The sequence below is a fragment of the Bos javanicus genome, chromosome 5 (genome assembly GCF_032452875.1).
Source record: "Bos javanicus breed banteng chromosome 5, ARS-OSU_banteng_1.0, whole genome shotgun sequence".
NCBI classification, from domain to species: domain Eukaryota; kingdom Metazoa; phylum Chordata; class Mammalia; order Artiodactyla; family Bovidae; genus Bos; species Bos javanicus.
Window position 1 is genome coordinate 41,867,590 of NC_083872.1, and position 21,800 is coordinate 41,889,389.

At 37.4% G+C, this 21,800-nt stretch overlaps 1 protein-coding gene across 2 annotated transcripts in view; it reads right to left on the minus strand.

Annotated features, from left to right (window-relative positions):
• Positions 1-266: 266 nt before the first annotated feature.
• Positions 267-21,800, minus strand: part of REDIC1 (regulator of DNA class I crossover intermediates 1) — an 84,536-nt gene continuing 63,002 nt past the window's right edge. Inside the window, exons 10-12 of one of the 2 annotated variants that reach the window (XM_061416465.1) lie at positions 17,076-17,136; positions 8,446-8,531; positions 267-1,463 (exon numbers count right to left, since the gene is read on the minus strand). In XM_061416465.1, coding sequence (XP_061272449.1) covers positions 1,008-1,463; positions 8,446-8,531; positions 17,076-17,136 — 603 coding nt within the window. In that variant the 3' untranslated portion in view covers positions 267-1,007. The remainder of the gene's footprint in view (positions 1,464-8,445; positions 8,532-17,075; positions 17,137-21,800) is intronic. The other variant, XM_061416466.1, reaches the window with a different exon arrangement.

The window sequence follows — 21,800 nt, forward strand, 5'->3', positions numbered from 1 at the left end:
TATAAGCACCAACAAAAAATTTTTCTCCAAATTAGAAAAATATTTTATCTAAAAATTAATGCCAGAATTTTTAACAAGAGTATAATGTTTAAGATAAGTAGCTAAGGAAATCTTATAATTAGGCTATAAAACATATTTAGTATTACTTAGTATTATTTTCTGTCTTAAATTCTTGGAAGAGAATATTTTTGCAAAAGATACAACTGCACTAAATTTTAAAATAAATGTAACAAAGTATTGTCAACTAAAAAAATAGAGTCACAACCTGAAAGTAGACACTTATTTTATTTGGTGGGAATGTTTAAGACTCTGGCCTTGGAGACAGCATCTCAGTAGCTCTGAGAAAAGTGGTCCAAGAGGGCAAGAGGGGAAGTCAGGCTATATACAAGTGCAACAGAGGGAGCAGGCAGTTTGAACATCAAAGATCAGTATCAAGTTAAGGAACTTAGCATTCTATGTATGGGAAGATGCAAGTCTCTGGAATCACTGAATTCACTCCTTTCATATGCACCTCAGCTACCTGGGGCCAATCCTGTTTCCTTGTTCATTTTGCTTCTTGCATTCCCCCAGCTCCTCAGCAATCACCATAGGGAGTGGCAGCATCCACTGGATCCCAGTTTGGGGAGCCTTCATTCACATTTGGAGGTCAGAAAATGCTGATGACTGTGACATTTCTTGTTTATTAACATGGCAGGAGATATTTTCATTTCACAGAAGTAATAGTTAAACATTTTTAATCCATAAACAGCAGCATTTCATAATAATCAGCTTAAGAATAATAGTAAATTTACATATATATTATTTTCTAAAAAATTTTAAGACATACTAAACTATTAAAAATACCTATGGGAAACTAAAGCATAAATTAGTAATACTAAAAAATAAATACATCTTCTGAATACTTTCATCTAGTTGCTTAGCTACAAAAATATTCTCATTCTTTTTTATGTTAGTGAAATTCTAAACATTAAAACAAATGCAAAATCTCAGGTTAAGGTTTTAGAATATTAGTTGTTTCTAAGTATTTCCTGCCCTCCAGTGGTATCTGCCTTAACATTTTCATTGTACCTTTCAACATTACAAAAAGAAGACACATCATTTCTACATTTACATTTTGAAATTATATCACATTGTATGGCAGCATCTAATTTTTCCTCCATTATAAGTTCACTCTCCGTTTGTACCCATGCATCACACTTTGCAACCTGTAGAATGCAATTATTACTGGTTTTGCTTTGCAATATGTGTGCTGAATTACACTGAGACTCTGGAAACTGATGTATATTATTATTCACTGAGAACTGGTTAAAATTCTCATTTTGTTTATGAAATTTGGCATTGTTATTAATAACCTTATCACATGGAAATTTTTCCATGTTTTCTAAATAAAAATTATTAGCTGTTTCTTTGGTTTTGATGGATCTCCTATTTGAATCTTCAGTTTGATCTTCATCTTCAGATAGCTAAAATAAATTAGTAATTTTGCTGTAAATGATGCTTACATTAAAAAAACCAAATTATTCAATCACTTCAAAGCAGACATTCTTAAAATTCACATTATAGAAACTTTTCAAAAAAGAAAAGACTTTGATAGGTGGCAAATCAACCTAGATTTTTTTTTAATCAAGGATATAGATTTCAAAATAGCATGACATAATATTAAGAATCCTTATATTAAAGGGCTTCCCTGGTAGCTCAGCTGGTAAAGAATCTGACTGCAATGTAGGAGACCTGGGTTCAATTCTTGGGTTGGGAAGATCCCCTGGAGAAGGGATAGGCTACCCACTCTAGTATTCTTGGACTTCCCTGGAGTCTCAGATGGTAAAGAATCTGCCTGCAATGTGGGAGACCTGGGTTCAGTCAGGTGGGAAAATCAGGTGGCAGAATCAAGACCTGGGTTCAATCAATGTGGGAAAAGGGATAGACTACCCACTCTAGTATTCTTGGGCTTCTGTGATAGCTCAGCTGGTAAAGAATCCACCTGCAATGTGGGAGACCTGGGTTCAATCCCTGGCTTGGGAAGATTCCCTGGAGAAGGGAACACTATCCACTCAAGTATACTGGCCTGGAGTCCATGGGGTTGCAAAGAGTCGGGCACAACTGAACAACTTTCACTTTTTAACTTATATTAAAGGTGCAAAGGATTAAAAAGAGAAGACTTTTTTTTGTCTCTTATTAGTCCCCATAATCATACGTGACATTATCCTACCTTTTCACAGAGATGAAATGATATAGAACATATACTCTTCAACTACTTTAAGAGTAGAGTAGAAGTATAACTTTGAATTAAAAAGCTAACATATACAATTTAGTATTCACTCCTTGACTTTTTAAGTAAAAAAATATCTATATTGTATCTTTCATGGACTCAGTCTCAAGAAGACTTATAAAGAATAGCATCAGCTAACAGAAAATCAAATATACAAAAGAAAAGTTAAATAGTAATAAATATAACAATCACTATATAAAAAGTCAAATGTTAAGAATTTTTAATAGGCCTAGATTTCAATTTAGTAACTTTAATTTTTCAACTTCAAGAAAAATTTATCTTAATTACTAAATAAAATACTTTTTAATAAAAAAATCCTATATAAAATATTATTTTAGCTAAAAATAAAAAGCAAAGTTAACATTAAAAAACCTAAAATGAAATATAAGCCCTAGCTGATTGGCACTAAAATAGGAAAAGTAAGCACAATATATAGTATTAAAACTGACAGGGCACAAATTAGAGAAAATAAAGATCAATACACTTATTCAAGAAATAAATACTGAGTTAGCATCTGCAATGTGAGTGAAGCAGACATGATTGCTGCCCTCTACATCACACACATCAACAGAAGAATGTTAGATCCCATCAATAAAAGATACCCCACATCAGGGGCAAAGGAGAAGTCACAGCAAGATGGTAGGAGGGGCAAAATCACATTTAGAATCACACCCCATACCCACCAGAGATGTCAGAGGGCTCAAACAAACTTTGTGCACACCAGGACCCAGAGACACCACAGAGACTGAGCCAAAACTGTGTTTGAGTGTCTCCTGCAGAGGTCAGCAGTAGACTGTTGGAGGTGCAGGGGCTCTGGGTGCAGCAGACCTGGGTATGGCATAAGCCCTCTTGGAGGAGGTCGCCATTAACCCCACCATAGATCCACCAGAACTTACAGAGGACTGGGAAACACAGTCTTGGAGGGCACAAACAAAAGTTTGTGCACACCAGGACCCAGGAGAAAGGAACAGTGACCCCACAAGAGACTGACCCAGACTTGGCCGTGAGTGTCCAAGAGCCTCCAGCAGAGGCAGGGGTCAGCAGTGGCCTAGCTGCAGGGTTGGAGGCACTGAGTGCAGCAGTCCCTGCATGGGACCTTTTGAAGGAGGTCTCCATTATCTTCATTACCTCCACCATAGTTTGGCCTCAGGTCAAGCAATAGGGAACACAGCCCCACCCATCAACAGAAAATTGGATTAAAGATTTACTGAGCATAGTCCAACCCTTCAGAACAAGAAAGAGTTTCCCTCTCAGTCAGTCTCTCCCATCAGGAAGCTTCCATAAGCCTCTTATCTTTCTCCATCAGAGGCAGGCAGACTGAAAACCACAATCACAGAAAACTAATCAATCTGATCACATGGACTGCAGCCTTGTCTAGCTCAGTGAAACCATGAGCCATGCCCTGTAGGGTCACCCAAGACAGACAGGGCATGGTGGAGAGTTCTGACATAACTTGGTCCACTGAAGAACGGAATGCCAAACCACTTCAGTATTCTTGCCTTGAGAACCCCATGAAAAGTACGAAAAGTCAAAAAGATAGGAAACTGAAAGATGACCTCCACAGGTCAATAGGTGCTGAGTATGTTACTGGAGATCAGTGGACAAATAACTTTAGAAAGAATGAAGAGATGAAGCCAAAACAAAACCACCACCAATTGTGGATGTGACTGGTGATGGAAATAAGTCTGATGCTGTAAAGAGCAATACGGCATAGGAACCTGGAATGTTAGGTCAATGAATCAGGCAAATTGGGAGTGGTCGAACAAGAGACTGCAAGAGTGAACATCAAGATTTTAGTAATTAGTGATCTAAAATGGACTGGAATGGGTGAATCTAACTCAGATGACCATTATATCTACTACTGTGGGCAAGAATCTTTTAGAAGAAATCAATTAGTAATCACAGTCAACAAAAGAGTCCAAAATGCAGTACTTGAATGTAGTCTCAAAAACAACAGAATGATTTCTATTCATTTTCAAGGCAAAACATTCAAAATCACATTAATCCAAGTCTATGCCCTTGAAATTAAAACACGTTTATGCCTTGGAAGGAAAGTTATGACCAACTTAGATAGCATATTAAAAAGCAGAGATATTACTCTGCCAACAAGGTCCATCTAGTCAAGGCTATGGTTTTTCCAGTGGTCATGTATGGATGTGAGAGTTGGACTGTGAAGAAAGCTGAGCACCAAAGAATTGATGCTTTTGAACTGTGGTGTTGGAGAAGATTCTTGAGAGTCCCTTGGAATGCAGGGAGATCCTACCAGTCCATTCTAAAGGAGACCAGTTCTGGGTGTTCATTGGAAGGACTGATGCTGAGGCTGAAACTCCAATACTTTGGCCACCTCATGTGAAGAGTTGACTCACTGGAAAAGACCCTGATGCTGGGAGGGATTGGGGGCAGGAGAAGGGGACAAGAGAGGATGAGATGGCTGGATGGCATCACTGACTGGATGGACATGAGTTTGGGTGAACTCCGGGAGTTGGTGATGCACAGGGAGGCCTGGCATGCTGCAATTCATGGGGTCACAAAGACTCGGACTTGACTGAGCAACTGAACTGAACTGAACTGAACTGATGCCCTAACAAGTAATGCTGAAGAAGTTGAAGTGGAACAGTTCTATGAAGACCTACAAGACCTTCTAGAACTAACACCCAAAAGGATGTCCTTTTCATTATATGGGACTGGAATGCAAAAGTATGAAGGCAAGAGATACCTGGAGTATGAGGCACTAGAATGAGAAAAATTAAGATCTCTTCAAGAAAATTAGAGATATCAAAGGAACATTTCATGCAAAGATGGGCACAATAAAGGACAGAAATGGTATGGACCTAACATAAACAGAAGCTGTTAAGAAGTGGTGGCAAGAATACACAGAAGAACTATACAAAAATGATCTGAATGACCCAGCTAACCATGATGGTTTGATCACTCACCTAGAGCTCCACACCCTGGAATGTGAAGTCAAGTGGGCCTTAGGAAGCATCACTATGAACAAAGCTAGTGGACGTGATGGAATTCCATTTGAACTATTTAAAATCCTAACAGATGATGGTGTAAAAGTGCTGCACTCAATATGTCAGCAAATTTGGAAAACTCAGCAGTGGCCATAGGACTGGAAAAGGTCAGTTTTCATTCCAATGCTAAAGAAAGGCAATGCCAAAGAATGCTCAAACTAGCACACAACTGCACTCATATCACATGCTAGAAAAGTAATGCTCAAAATTCTCCAAGCCAGGCTTCAGCAATACATGAACCGTGAACTTCCAGATGTTCAAGCTGGTTTTAGAAAAGTCAGAGGAACCAGAGACCAAATTGCCAACATCCGCTGGATCATCGAAAAAGCAAGAGAGTTCCAGAAAAACATCTACTTCTGCTTTATTGACTATGCCAAGTCCTTTGACTGTGTGGATCACAATAAACTGTGGACAATTCTTCAAGAAATGGCAATACCAGACCACCTTACCTGCCTCCTGAGAAATCTGTATGCAGGTCAAGAGGCAACAGTTAGAACTGGACATGGAACAACAGACTGGCTCCAAATCAGGAAAGGAGTATGTCAAGGCTGTATACTGTCACACTGCTTATTTAACTTATATGCAGAGAACATCATGTGAAATGCTGGGCTGGATGAAGCACAAGCTGGAATCAATACTGTTGGGAGAAATATCAATAACCTCAGATATGCAGATGACACCACCCATACGGCAGAAAGCTAAGAAAAGCTAAAGAGCCTCTTGATGAAAGTGAAAGAGGTGAGTGGAAAAAGTTGGCTTAAAACTCAACATTCAGAGAACTAAGATCATGCATCCAGTTCCATCACTTCATGGCAAACAGTTGGGGAAACAATGGAAACACTGAGAGACTTTTCTTGGGCTCCATAATCACTGCAGATGGTGACCGCCGCCATGAAATTAAAAGATGTTTGCTCCTTTGAAGAAAAGCTATGACCAACCTAGATAGCATATTAAAAAGCAGAGACATTATTTTGCCAGCAGAAGTCCATCTAGTCAAAGCTAAGGTTTTTCCACTAGTCTTGTATGGATGTGAGAGTCGGACTATAAAGAAAGCTGAACACTGAAGAACTGATGCACTTGAACTGTGGTGTTGGAGAAGACTCTTGAGAGTCCCTTGGACTGCAAAGAGATCTAACCAATCCATCGTAAAGGAAATCAGTCTTTAATCCCACTGGAAGGATTGATGCTGAAGCTGAAACTCCAATCCTTTGGCCACTTAAAGAACTGACTTACTGGAAAAGACCCTGATGCTTGGAAAGAATGAAGGCAGAGGAGAATGGGATGACAGAAGATGAAATGGTTGGTTGGCATCACCAAACTGATGGACATGAGTCTGAATACGCTCTGGGAGTTGGTGATGGACAGGGAACCTGGTATGCTGTAGTCCATGGGGTTACAAAGTGTTGGACACTACTGAGCGACTGAACTGATGGATAGCACACACTCTTATATGTGGAAAGGATGTTCATCACATAATTACAAGTTGAAAAAAGCATTATGAAGAGCACGTATGAAGTATTATAAGAGCATATCTAAGGGGCCTGATTTAGATTGAAAAGTCAAGGAGGGGCTTCAAAAGCACTGACATGTTTAAGCTGACGACTAACAGAATATATTAATATAAATGTCCTGAAGCAGAAAAGAGACCAGTCAGCTAAGGAAGTCGCATGTCAATGTTTGGTGAGAGAGGAACACTAGAAGTTGGAAATGTAGTCAGAAGCTATATCACACAGGGCCTGAGGCCACTATAAGTAGTTTAGATTCTAAAGCAAAAGAGGAATCCACTGAATAATCAAACACAGGAATAACATCATTCAATTTAAGCTTTCAAAAGATCATCATTATTGCTAACTGGAAAAAAAGTGGGGCAAAGTGGAAGTAGATCTCCTGGGCAACAACCATAATAATTTAAGAACAAGATGATGATACCTTAGACTAGTGTACTGACACTTAGTAGGTGAAAGAAGTAGATAAATATGGAATTTATTTTGGAGGTAGAATTGATTGGATGAAGTGATGAAACGAATATGGTTAGGAAGGCAGGCGAGACTGAAATGCCAAACTAGTTTCTGGCAACAACTGCATGGGTAGAAAACTACCCACTCAGTTTAGTTCAGTTGCTCAGTCATGTCCCACTACTAATCTACTAATATGAGAACTATCAGGAAAACTGATATAAGGAGATTAGGGGGTGTTCAGCTTTTTGTGAAATACCTAAGAAGATATCCAAGAAGAAACTGGATATTTAATTAAGGATCTCAGCTGAATTCATAAAGTTGAGAATTATCATCAACCAGGCAATAGTATAAAAAGTCACTGGAATATATAACATCATCTAGAGTTTGGAGTATAGGTTAAGAGAAGGGTCCTGAAGCAAACCCTACATTACAATTTATATACAGGGAAAGGTGGAAGAGAAGTGGGCAAACGCATAATGTAGCACACAAAGAGGTATGAAGGAAACTAAGATAGCATGCATCACAAAAGCAAAGAGAAGAAAATGTTTCAAGAAAAGAAAATAATTATTTCTATTAATATGGCTAGAAATTCTTGTAAAAAAAACCCTGAAAACTGCCCAATGAATTTGGCACCATTAGAGGTCACTAGTGTCCTTCCTTGGCAAGAGCAGCTTGGATAGCAAGCTAGAGACAAAAGGTAGATGAAAAGAAGAACGAAAAATTAATGGAGAACTCCATTTAAACATGTGATTTGTGAGAAATCCACTCAGAATATGAAGCAACTCCAATTATTCAATTATAGTTCCCACTCAGCACTAAACATGTCACTCCCATGTATGTATTATTGGTTGTTTGAGGTTTTCAATTATTGTGAGTGGGTTATTCTAAAAACTCTTTTAAAATAAACACATATTTACTATATATATACACACACACACACACACATATCTTAATATGAGTGTGTTTTGTAAATAACAATGAACACGTTACAAACATGAATGAATGAATGATGCTTCATAAATATGAATGAATGATGCTCACATTTTAATTTACATTCTTAATATTTTCACAGTTTTATTTACATTTATTTTCACTATTATCTCAACTTTTTTTTCAAAATGAAAAGGTAAACTATGAGAAATATAACTTATTCTAAATCAGTACAGCATATATTAACAAGCAAAAAAAGAACATAACTTACCATCTCTGAACTAGAATTGAAACAACTACTATCTGTTGGCCTTGGAGAGTAACTGGAAGACTGACTACTCCGTGAAGAATGAAGATCTGAAAATAAAGATTTAATTTGCCAAGTTTATTAAGGTACCATATATTTGCTAATTTCTAAAGACTAGTATGTATTAATATATACACAGGCAAAAAATAGCTGCTGGTAAATAAGTTCAGTTAACATGCTATGGAACATTTTAAAAGTTAAAATTTTGGATATGTGGCAGCTTGCACTTTTGATAGGGTATTTTGGATTTATTCTCCATGTATCTGCCTTCCAATGCAAGACATATGGGTTCTATCATTGAGTCAGGAAGATACTCTAGAGAAGGAAATGACAACCTATTCCAGTATTCTTGTTTGGGACATCCTATGGATAAAGGAACCTGGCGGGCTATAGTCCACGGGGTCACAAGAGAGTTGGACACCACTTAGTGACTAAAACAACAACAATAACAACCAAACGTGTATTTACAAGTAAAACAAGGGGAGGAAACATACGGGAAGAAACGAGAACAGAGAAATTGAACTAATTTTTTCCAATATAATGAATCTTTATGAACAAACAAAATGTCTGTTCACAGGAAGGATAAGCCAAGGTACCAGACATTTGCTAATTTAGTAAATGAAGCTTCATCATACAATTGAAATGATACTTAACCTATGATTTCATAACTGCAGAATTTTAAAGCTATTTGTGAATTCAAAATTAATATAAAAATATATCTTTTCACATTTGATGACTGTAACACTGTTAGATTTATTTTTTTTAACTGTATTTCACGCCAGTCAGAATGGCTGCAATCCAAAAGTCTACAAGCAATAAATGCTGGAGAGGGCGTGGAGAAAAGGGAACCCTCTTACACTGCTGGTGGGAATGCAAACTAGTACAGCCACTATGGAGAACAGTGTGGAGATTCCTTAAAAAACTGGAAATAAAACTACCTTATGATCCAGCAATCCCACTGCTGGGCATACACACTGAAGAAACCAGAAGGGAAAGAGACACGTGTACCCCAATGTTCATCACAGCACTGTTTATAATAGCCAGGACATGGAAGCAACCTACATGTCCATCAGCAGATGAATGGATAAGAAAGCTGTGGTACATATACACAATGGAGTATTACTCAGCCATTAAAGAGAATACATTTGAATCAGTTCTAATGAGCTTATTATACAGAGTGAAGTAAGCCAGAAAGAAAAACACCAGTACAGTATACTAACACATATATATAGAATTTAGAAAGATGGTAACAATAACCCTGTGTACGAGACAGCAAAAGAGACACTGATGTATAGAACAGTCTTATGGACTCTGTGGGAGAGGGAGAGGGTGGGAAGATTTGGGAGAATGGCATTGAAGCATGTATAATATCATGTATGAAACAAGTCACCAGTCCAGGTTCGATGCACGATACTGGATGCTTGGGGCTGGTGCACTGGGACGACCCAGAGGAATGGTATGGGGAGGAAGGAGGGAGGAGGGTTCAGGATGGGGAACACATGTATACCTGTGGCAGATTCATTTCGATATCTGGCAAAACTAACACAATATTGTAAAGTTTAAAAATAAAATAAAATTAAAAAAAAATTAACTCAAAGCACCTGGTATGTTATTCATTATCTGCTTAATATGTTCTCTCATGATTCCAAGAAAAGTTTAAAAGTGGCCCTGATAAGTAGGTCACGACTCCCTAGAACGCATAAATACAATACTATACATAGATGAGCAGTAGGTTCAACCATTCCTCTTCTTGCTTGTAAAAGTGATTTTGCTATTAAAAAAAAGCAAAAGGTAATGGAATGTGGTGCAACAACATAAATAAATCACATGCCCTCCTATATACAGCAGACCATGACTACTATTCATACCTCAGATTGGATTTGGCGCCTTCTGTAACAGAACCTGTCAGTCAGCTGAGAGGTAGAGAGAACTTAGGTAAATTCAGTTACCCTCAGTTCATCATTTTAGAAGGAATGTATATCCTCACAAAGGTTCTTCTTAACAGTGGAAAGCAGAGAGCAGAATGAAGAGCAGGATTTTACTAACAACATGAACTAAGGGTATTCTCATAAGTACAGTAAACTCACAGTTATTAGTAGAGAAGATAAATGTGTATTAAATGAATGTAGATTAAAATGTAAATTCAAGACTAGAGTTATTACCTTACGTAAGGCACTGTAATCGTTTTTAGGAATACATGGCCATAATGCTCAAAGGACTCAGCATTTTGAGATGAGGAAAAACACAGTTTTTAAAACTAGTCACAAAGTTAGGTGCAACAATAAAAGTGATAGAAGATACAAAAGCAGAAGAGACCTAAATGTGATAAGTTCTAGGGAAAGAGATTTGGTGAATAGTAATAAAGAAAGCACATGATAAAGAACAGGTTTTATAAGATGAATAAGCAAGTGCCCAAAAGACAAGATGAAAAACAGTGTATGTGATGGGGGAAAAGAAAGTGTGGAGGTGCACTTTAATACTAAGGAAATTTTAGACTGTCTACCAAGGCATCTAATTGGGGATTAATTAAACAAGGGTAAATTGTATGAAAACATATATCATTGGGAGATCAACAAAACAACCAAGTTATGAGGTGATGAAGATCTGCAAGAAAACAGTGAGATTTGGTTGAAGAGGCAAGTGATTCAAATTTCAAGACAGTTTTTAAATACCCTCAATTTTTATTATAAACTTAAAAAAATTCTGGCAATCTGATAGAACATTAATTCCAAAATGTGAGAAAGATTACACATGCACACACACACACATATATTATATAAGCCAATCTCACCAACAGCATCAATGCAAAAATTGTATATGAGTTAAAATTTTAACATATAAAATTAAAAATAATAAGAGTAAACAATCATAAATCATCATGATTTGGTGGGATTTATTTTAGGAATGCTAGAATGGTCCATATCACAAAATCCTTTGGCAAAATTCACTATCTTAAAAGACCTACACCACAATTATATATCACCTCACACCCATTAAAATGGCCACTTATTGAAAAAAATGAAAATAGTAAGTGTTGGTACAGATTTCAAAAAATTGGAACCCTGGTGCATTATTGCTGGGAATGCACAATGGTATAGCTGATATAGAAAACAGTATGAACATTCTTCAAAAATTTTAAAATAGGGACTTTCGTGGTGGCCTAGTGGTGAAGAATCCATCTGCCAATCTAGGATTGAACTCCTGTCTGGGAAGATTCCACATGCTGTGGAGCGACTAAGCCTGTGTACACATGCTGTGGAGCAACTAAGCCTGTGTACACAAGAACTTAAGCTCCCATGCCTAGAGACTGTACTCTACAGCAAGAGAAGCCGTCATAATGAGAAGCCCGCACACTGCAACTAGAGAAGCTCCCGCTGGCCACAACTAGAGAAAGCCCACACACAGCAGTGAAGACCAAGTGCAGCCAAATAAATAAATAAAATTTTAAAGCAGAATTTCCATCTGATCCAGCAATTCCATTTCTTGGGATACATTCAAAAGAATTGAAAATGGAATCTTGAAGAGATATTTGCACACCTATGTTCATTGCAATATTATAATAACCAAGAGGTCAAAGCAACCTATATGTCTATTAACAAATGAATGGATACACAAAATGTGGTTTATACATACAATGGAATATTTTTCAGCATTATAAAAGAAGGAAATCCTGTTGTATGCTACAACATGGATGAACCTTTAAAGACATTATACTAAATGAAATAAATCACAAAAAGATAAATATTATATGATCACACTTATATATCAGAGAAGGCAGTGGCACCCCACTCCAGTATGCTTGCCTGGAAAATCCCATGGACGGAGGAGCCTGGTAGGCTGCAGTCCATGGGGTCACTAAGAGTCGGACACGACTGAGCGACTTCACTTTCACTTTTCACTTTCATGCATTGGAGAAGGAAATGGCAACCCACTCCAGTGTTCTTGCCTGGAGAATCCCAGGGATGGCGGGGCCTGGTGGACTGCTGTCTATGGGGTCACACAGAGTCGGACACGACTTTTTAGATAGTACTACTCAACATCATTAGGATGACAATTCACCCTTAATTAATGTATACGCTTAGCTGTCAGCAAATTTGGAAAACCCAGCAGGGCCCATAGGACTGGAAAAGGTCAATCCTCATCTCAATCCCAAAGAACAGCAGTACTAAAGAAGTAAGCCAGAAGGAAAAACATAAATACAGTATACTAACGCATATATATGGAATTTAGAAAGATGGTAACAATAACCTGGTGTACGAGACAGCAAAAGAGACACTGATGTATAGAACAGTCTTATGGACTCTGTGGGAGAGGGAGAGGGTGGGAAGATGTGGGAGAATGGCAATGAAACATGTAAAATATCATGTAGGAAACGAGTTGCCAGTCCAGGTTCGATGCATGATGCTGGATGCTTGGGGCTGGTGCAGTGGGACGGCCCAGAGGGATGGTATGGGGAGGGAGGAGGGAGGAGGGTTCGGGATGGGGAACACATGTATACCTGTGGCGGATTCATTTTGATATTTGGCAAAACTAATACAATTATGTAAAGTTTAAAAATAAAATAAAATTGGAAGAATAAAAAAAAAATAAAAAAAAAAAAAAAAAGAATGTTCAAACTACTGGACAATTGTACTCATCTCCCATGCTGGGAAGGTTATGCTCAAAATCCTCCAAGCTAGGCTGTGTGGGTCATAACAAACTATGGAAAACTCTTAAAGAGATGGGGAGACCAGACCACCTTACCTGTCTCCTGAGAAAACTGAATGTGGGTCAAGAAGCAACAGTTACAAGCCTGTATGGAAAAACAGACTGGTTCAGGATTGAGAAAGGAGCACGACAAGGCTCTTTATTGTCATCCTGTTTAACTTATATAAATTAAACATATCAAAGCATATCATGCAAAATGCTGGGCTGGATGAGTTATAAGCTGGAATCAAGATTGCTGGGAGAAATACCAACAACCTCAGATATGCAGATGATACCACTCTAATGGCAGAAAATTAAAGGAACTAAAGAGCCTCTTGATGAGGGTGAAGGAGAAGAGTGAAAAAGCTGGTGTAACACTCAATATTAAAAAAAAAAAACAAAAAAAAACAACTAAGATCACGGCATATGGAAAAGGTAGAAGCAGTGACAGAGTTCCTCTTCTTGGGCTCTAAAATCACTGCAGATGGTGACAGCAGCCATGAAATTAGAAGACAACTGCTTGTTGGCAGGAAAGCTATGACAAACCTAGACAAGTATGTTAAGCAAAGACATCACTTTGCCAACAAAGGTCCGTATATTCAGAGCTATGGTTTTTCCGGTAGTCATGTATGAATGTGAGAGTTGAATCATAAAGAAAGCTGAGCGATGAAGAATTGATGCTTTTGAAGTATGGTGCTGGAGAAGGCTCTTGAAAGTCCTTTGGAAAACAAAGAGATCAAACCAGTCAATCTTAAAGGAGATCAAGCCTGAATACTTTTTGGAAGCACTGATATTGAAGCTGAAGCTCCAACACTTTGGCCAGCTCACTCACTGGAAAAGACTCTGAGGCTGGGAAAGATTGAAGGCAGAAAGAGAAGAGGGTGACAGAGATGAGATGGTTGGATGGCATCACCAATTCAACAGACATGAACTTGGGCAAACTCCAGGAGTTGATGAGGGACAAGGGAAGTTTGGTGTGCTGTAGTTCATGGGGTCACAGAGAGTCAGACACAGTGATTGAACAAATAAAAATGAATATATTTCCTTGGCAGGATTTCCTTGGTGGTCCACCAGATAAGACTCTGTGCTTCCACTATAGAGGGTGCAGGTTCAGTCCCTGTTTGGGGAATTAAGATCCCACTTGCCATGTGGTCTCTTTTCCCCCAAGAAAACCCTTTTCCTTGGAGTTACACAGTTGATTTTAAAGTTATATATAAAAATAATAAAAAACTAACCAGAAAAATCTTTAAAAAGCACAAAGGAGGTGTAACTCTTGGAAATTAAACATTGTTGTGGCTGTTTAATTGCTAAGTTGTGTCTGATTCTTTTGCAACCCCATGGACTGTAGCCCGCTAGGCTCCTCTGTCCATGGGATTTCCCAGCAAGAATACTGGAGTGGGTTGCCATTTCCTTCATAGTATAAAGTAATTATAATAAAAATAATGTGATATCAGCACATGTGAAATAGGAAAGCTCAATGGAATCATAAAGAAAGCCCTAGAACAGACTAAAGTACATATGGAAAATTGACACAAGAAGATAGTATTATAAATACCTAGGGGAAAGAAGCATTTTTAAAAACTTGAATCAGGATAAACTCCTAAATCAGGATAAATTCTCAATGTAAAAAAATACAATATCATACCAATACTAGAAGAAAATATAAGTGAATTCATTTGTAACCAGGTAGTGTGATGAGTCTTTCTAATTAAATCCAAAAGTATAAAAGATTGACAATATTAACTACATAAAAAATGTTCAGCCTTTTGCAAAGCAGGAGATACCATAAACAAAGTAAAAACAAACAAATCAAAAAATTAATAATAAACTAGGTGAAAATATTTGTGACACATCACAAAGACCTAAATCTCTTTAAAATATAAAGAATTCTTAAATATCAAGAAAAACATGTAAAAACTCAATGCTCCTAAGGACACAAATGATGTTCACAGAAAAAAATCACAAATAACCATTACACATTTTTAAAAGATGCTCAACTTCACTCAAGAAAAGGAAGTACAAACTGAAACTTCCATCTCTCTATTTTTATAAGATTCACAAAAATTCCTAAGTTGGACTACAATCACTATTAGTGAGGCTGTGGAATAAAAATCATATTTATAATAGGACTGCAAAATGATGCAATGGGGAATTTAGCAATCTCTATCAAAAACAGATTTTGGCAATAACTATCAAAAAAAAAAAGCCACAAAAACTCCACAATGTATCTCCTCTTTCATTCAGCAATCCCGTTTCTAGAAATTATCCTGAAAATGCACCTCTACAATTAAGAAATATGTGCTCAAAGTTGTTCACTGAACATTGTAAAAATGAGATACCAAAATCAATTCAAATGCCCACCAACAGGGCACTGTCTGAGTAAACTATAGATCATATAGTTTAAACTATAGATCAAATCCACATAATGGATTACTGAATGGGCATAAATAAAGGATTAATAAATGCCTAATACTAATATAAGGAAACCTACAGAAAATTTATTAAATAAATCCATTTAATTTATGTATAAAACACACTGTATTAAGATATCCTACATTACATTTAGAGTGAGAAGGGCAGGGAAACAAGACACATATTTATGCGCATTTATACACTTTAAGGCTTTATTTTGGGCTTTCCTGGTAGCTTAGCTGGTAAAGAATCCACCTGCAAAGCAGGAGACCCTGGTTCAATTCCTGGGTCGGAAGATCCCATTGAGAAGGGATAGGTTACCCACTCCAGTATTCCTGGGCTTCCCTGGTGGCTCAGACAGTAAAGAATCCCCCTGCAATGTGGGAGACCTGGGTTCAATCCCTGGGTTGGGAAGATCCCCAGGAGGAGGCATGACAACCCACTCCAGTATTCTTGCCTGGAGAATCCCCATGGACATAAGAGCCTGGCAGGCTACAGTCCATAGGATTGCAGACAGCTGGACATGACTGAGAGACTAAGCACAGCAGAGTGCATATCATATGAAGTAGCCAATTCTACTTCTAGAAATAAATCCTAGAAGAATTTTTTATATATGTGTGCCAGAAGAAGTGTCAAGATTTGCTAAAGTAGCATTGTTTATCATAGCAAAATATTCAAAACAACTTAAATAATCATTGCCAAAAGATGTATAAATTGTGTTACATTCATACAATAGAAGGCTGTATAGCAGAAAATGATGAAATGTATTAAAGTCACAAGTCAGTGTGATTGAATCTCAAAACATATTTCTAGGTGAATACACAAGTGTCATTGTGATTGAATCTCAAAACATATTTCAAGGTGAACACACACACACAAAAGGAAGTTACAGAAAAATATAGAGATCTTGTCTCAATTTGTCATAGAAAGCTCCAAACCAAGCAATCGGAAAAGTCTACATGTGCTATCACAAAAACCAAATGCAGGGTAATAGTTACCTCTAGAGGGCAGGATAGGAAACACAACGGAAAAGGTATTCAAAAGTATTATGTAGTACTTCTTAAACAATAAACAAGGGAATAAAAAGGTATCTTTTTTTAAAATCATTCACTAAGCAGTATTATATATTATACATACTCATCTTGTATAACATTTTATAAGAGATGAAGTTAATTTTAAGGGGCCAATTATGCAATATATTCCAAGATACTTATAAAATACATTTGCTGGCAAAACTCTAAGAAAAAAACAAAACTTAAAGTTTAACTGATTTATGGGGATTTCTCCTTGGTGGTCCAGTGACAGTCCAGACTCAGTGCAGGGGGTCTGGGTTTGGTCAGGGAACTAGATACCACATGCCACACTAAAAGAGACTGTGTGCTACAACTAATTCTGGAACATCCAAATTAAAAAAAAAAAAAAAGATTTAAAATTTAACTGATTTCTGTTAAAATGTTATTTTTAAAAGAATAAAATTCACTTATAGTTATACTGACAGGTTTTCTTAGTAGATGTTGTCCCGTCTTTCAAGGAACACATTCCTCCTTCTATCAGAATCTAGAAGAAAAACAAAATTTTAACAGCTCCCAAGTATATATCATAATATCTACTTATAGCTACCTTTTAACCACACCAATTCAACTTATAGCACTTGTCTTTCATACTACTTTAATTGAACAAAGATGATTATAAAACTGCAAAGAAAAATTTACCTGTGATGAACAGTAATTGAAACAAAATTTAAATTGGTTTAGAAACAGAAAGCAACAGAACAGACATTTGCCAGGAGATAAATTACTGACAAAAAGGAGAGACTTTGGCTAATCTTAGTAAATGCAGTTGAAAAAAGACAAAGATGTTAAAGCAATTTGGATATCTATTCCATTATTCTCTTTTTAATTTCTTAAGTTGGATATCAGTTCATTTAATTTCAGATTTTTTTAAAAATAATAAAAGCTCTTAAAGGTATAAATTTTCTGTAGAATACACCACTGGTTTTGATTTTCATCAGTTTCTATGTAATTTGCATTTGCATTTTTTTTTTCTTTTTCTTTGTTAAACCCCCAGTATTTCCAACAAGGTAAGTGAGGTTAGGGCTTCACTGATGGCTCAGTGGTAAAAAAAAAATCACCTTCAAGGCAAGAGACAAGGGTTCAATCCCTAGGTCAGGAAGATCCTCTGGAGAAGAAAATGGCAACCGACTTCAGTATTCTTGCCTGGGAAATCCCATGGACAGAGGAGCCAGGCAGGCTACAGTCCATGGGGTCGCTAAAGAGTTGGACATGACTTAGTAACTGAATAGCAACAACAAGAAGGGAAGTTAAGCACCTTTTGTTGTTGCTATTCATCTCTACTTAAATGAATTTTTAATTAGAGAATGTGGCTATGAATCTTTTCAAAGATGAGGATCTTACAGTTTTTTATGGCTTACTATATGAATTATGTTTGTAAATGTACCATGGACTTATAGAAAATAAACATTCTCTGTTGGTAGGATATAGTTTTTTAGATAGATAGGTAGTATAAAAGAGAAACTGTCTAGCTGCTCACTGAACCTGTTTGTCTTAGGCATACAGCTAAATTTCATTTCTTAGCCTTCCTGGAGTTGATTAGAATGAGCTATTTAAGTTCTGGTCATGGGCAAAAGTGATGCACACCACTACCAGTCTCGGCTATAAAATTTTTCTCCATAATCCTCCATTTTCTTTCCCCTCTGATATCAACATACAGTGCAAACATGGACGCTTACTAGTTAAAGACAGCAGACTCCCTACCAGCTCAGGGTCCTGAATAACTTTAGAGAGTACAGCCTCTTCTCTAACCCTATTATTCAACCATTTTAAACCAACAGTATTCTTCACAGAGCTAGAACAAATAATTTCACAATTTGTATGGAAATACAAAAAACCTCGAATAGCCAAAGCGATCTTGAGAAAGAAGAATGGAACTGGAGGAATCAACCTACCTGACTTCAGGCTCTACTACAAAGCCACAGTTATCAAGACAGTATGGTACTGGCACAAAGACAGAAATATTGATCAATGGAATAAAATAGAAAGCCCAGAGATAAATCCACGCACATATGGACACCTTATCTTCGACAAAGGAGGCAAGAATATACAATGGATTAAAGACAATCTCTTTAACAAGTGGTGCTGGGAAATCTGGTCAACCACTTGTAAAAGAATGAAACTGGACCACTTTCTAACACCATACACAAAAATAAACTCAAAATGGATTAAAGATCTAAACGTAAGACCAGAAACTATAAAACTCCTAGAGGAGAACATAGGCAAAACACTCTCCGACATACATCACAGCAGGATCCTCTATGACCCACCTCCCAGAATATTGGAAATAAAAGCAAAAATAAACAAATGGGACCTAATTAACCTTAAAAGCTTCTGCACATCAAAGGAAACTATTAGCAAGGTGAAAAGACAGCCTTCAGAATGGGAGAAAATAATAGCAAATGAAGCAACCGACAAACAACTAATCTCAAAAATATACAAGCAACTCCTACAGCTCAACTCCAGAAAAATAAACGACCCAATCAAAAAATGGGCCAAAGAACTAAATAGACATTTCTCCAAAAAAGACATACAGATGGCTAACAAACACATGAAAAGATGCTCAACATCACTCATTATCAGAGAAATGCAAATCAAAACCACTATGAGGTACCATTTCACACCAGTCAGAATGGCTGCGATCCAAAAGTCTACAAATAATAAATGCTGGAGAGGGTGTGGAGAAAAGGGAACCCTCCTACACTGTTGGTGGGAATGCAAACCAGTACAGCCACTATGGAGAACAGTGTGGAGATTCCTTAAAAAACTGGAAATAGAACTGCCTTATGATCCAGCAACCCCACTGCTAGGCATACACACTGAGGAAACCAGAAGGGAAAGAGACACGTGTACCCCAATGTTCATCGCAGCACTGTTTATAATAGCCAAGACATGGAAGCAACCTAGATGTCCATCAGCAGATGAATGGATAAGAAAGCTGTGGTACATATACACAATGGAGTATTACTCAGCCATTAAAAAGAATACATTTGAATCAGTTCTAATGAGGTGGATGAAACTGGAGCCTATTATACAGAGTGAAGTAAGCCAGAAGGAAAAACATAAATACAGCATACTAACGCATATATATGGAATTTAGAAAGATGGTAACAATAACCCGGTGTACGAGACAGCAAAAGAGACACTGATGTATAGAACAGTCTTATGGACTCTGTGGGAGAGGGAGAGGGTGGGAAGATGTGGGAGAATGGCAATGAAACATGTAAAATATCATGTAGGAAACGAGTTGCCAGTCCAGGTTCGATGCATGATGCTGGATGCTTGGGGCTGGTGCACTGGGACGGCCCAGCGGGATGGTATGGTGAGGGAGGAGGGAGGAGGGTTCGGGATGGGGAACACATGTATACCTGTGGCGGATTCATTTTGATATTTGGCAAAACTAACACAATTATGTAAAGTTTAAAAATAAAATAAAATTGGAAGAATAAAAAAAATAAATAAAAAAAAAAATCATCCAAATCAATTTGCCTGAACCGGAAAAAAATAAATAAATAAATAAAAAGTCTTGTATATTCAGTTCGTAACACATTCAAGCTGCAAATGTGCACCAGAAACCTACAAGCTGAAAAAGCTACAGAGACCCAAGAGTGGGCATATACTCCTATACAAACTTCAGATATTTTGATAGAGAATAACAGAAAAAGAAGATCAGACCAAATAGAAAAACAAAACAAAACACAATTATTCAAGGAATTTCCCCCATCCTCCAGTTTAGCAAGTGTTCACAATGTCTGCCCAGAAGGATTTCATAATTGGTACGGATCAATAAGTTTCTGTCTCCTCTTCTCTTTTCCAAATGGGCATTTTAGTGCATTTATACTGTCCTTGCCTTACTACAATTTCCTTCGTGTATATATATATATATATATATATATATATATATATATATATATATCTTTTCCTGTCTTTTTATTTTTAACCTGTATTATTATGTTCTACATGTTTCCTGAAAAATATGTAGATTTTTTTCTTCTCAATTTGATATTCCTTGAATCTTGGTAAGAAAAATCAGCCTTTTAATAAAATTTAATATATTAATTGCTAAGCAGGATTCATTCTTTAAATTTTATGTTTACTGTTTATGTAGAAGTGTTATTTCACTTTTTTCCCACCTTGTTCTACTGTGACATTCCCACTCTTTTACATTCTGACATTCTTCCATCTGTCTCCATTTCTCTAGTGATTAACTTCCCATTTTAAACAAACATATTTAAACTGTATTCCTCCACTATTTCAAAATTTCATAGGCTGCAGTTAAAGATGGCAATGTAGGAGGATCCTGAACTTCCTTCCATGGACACACTGAATCTAAGCTACATACAGAACAATTTCTTCCACCCCCTCATTCCCCTACCCCCCACCAAAGAAACAACTACTTCAGTTCAGTTGCTTAGTTCTATTTGACTCTTTGCGACCCCATGGACTGCAGCACGCCTGTCTTCCCTGTCTATCACCTACTCCCAGAGCTTACTCAAACTCATGTCCATCAAGTTGGTGATGCCATCCAACCATCTCATCTTCTGTTATCCCCTTCCCCTCCTGCCTTCAATCTTTCCCAGCATCAGGGTCTTTTCCAATGAGTTAGTTCTTCACATAAGGTGGCCATGGTATTGGAGTTTCCGCTTCAGCATCCATCATTCCAATGAATATTCAGGACTGATTTCCTTTAGGATTGATTGGTTTGATCTCCATATAGTCCAAGGGACTCTCAAGAGTCTTCTCCAACACGACAGTTCAAAAGCATAAATTCTTTGGCGCTCAGCTTTCTTTATAGTCCAACTCTCACATACATACATGACTACTGGAAAATCCATAGCTTTGAATATACAGACCTTTGTCGGCAAAGTGAGTGAATGTGTGAAAGTCGTTCAGTCGTGTCTGACTCTTTGCAGCCCCATGGACTATACAGTCCATGGAATTCTCCGGGCCACATCACTGGAGTGGGTAGCCTTTCCCTTCTCCAGGGGATCTTTCTAATCTAGGGATTGAACCCAGGTATCCCACATTGCAGAGAGATTCTTTACTAGCTGAGCCACAAGAGAAGCCCAAGAATACTAGAGTGGGTAGCCTATCCCTTCTCCAGCGGATCTTCCCAACCCAGGAATCGAATCAGGGTCTCCTGCATTGCAG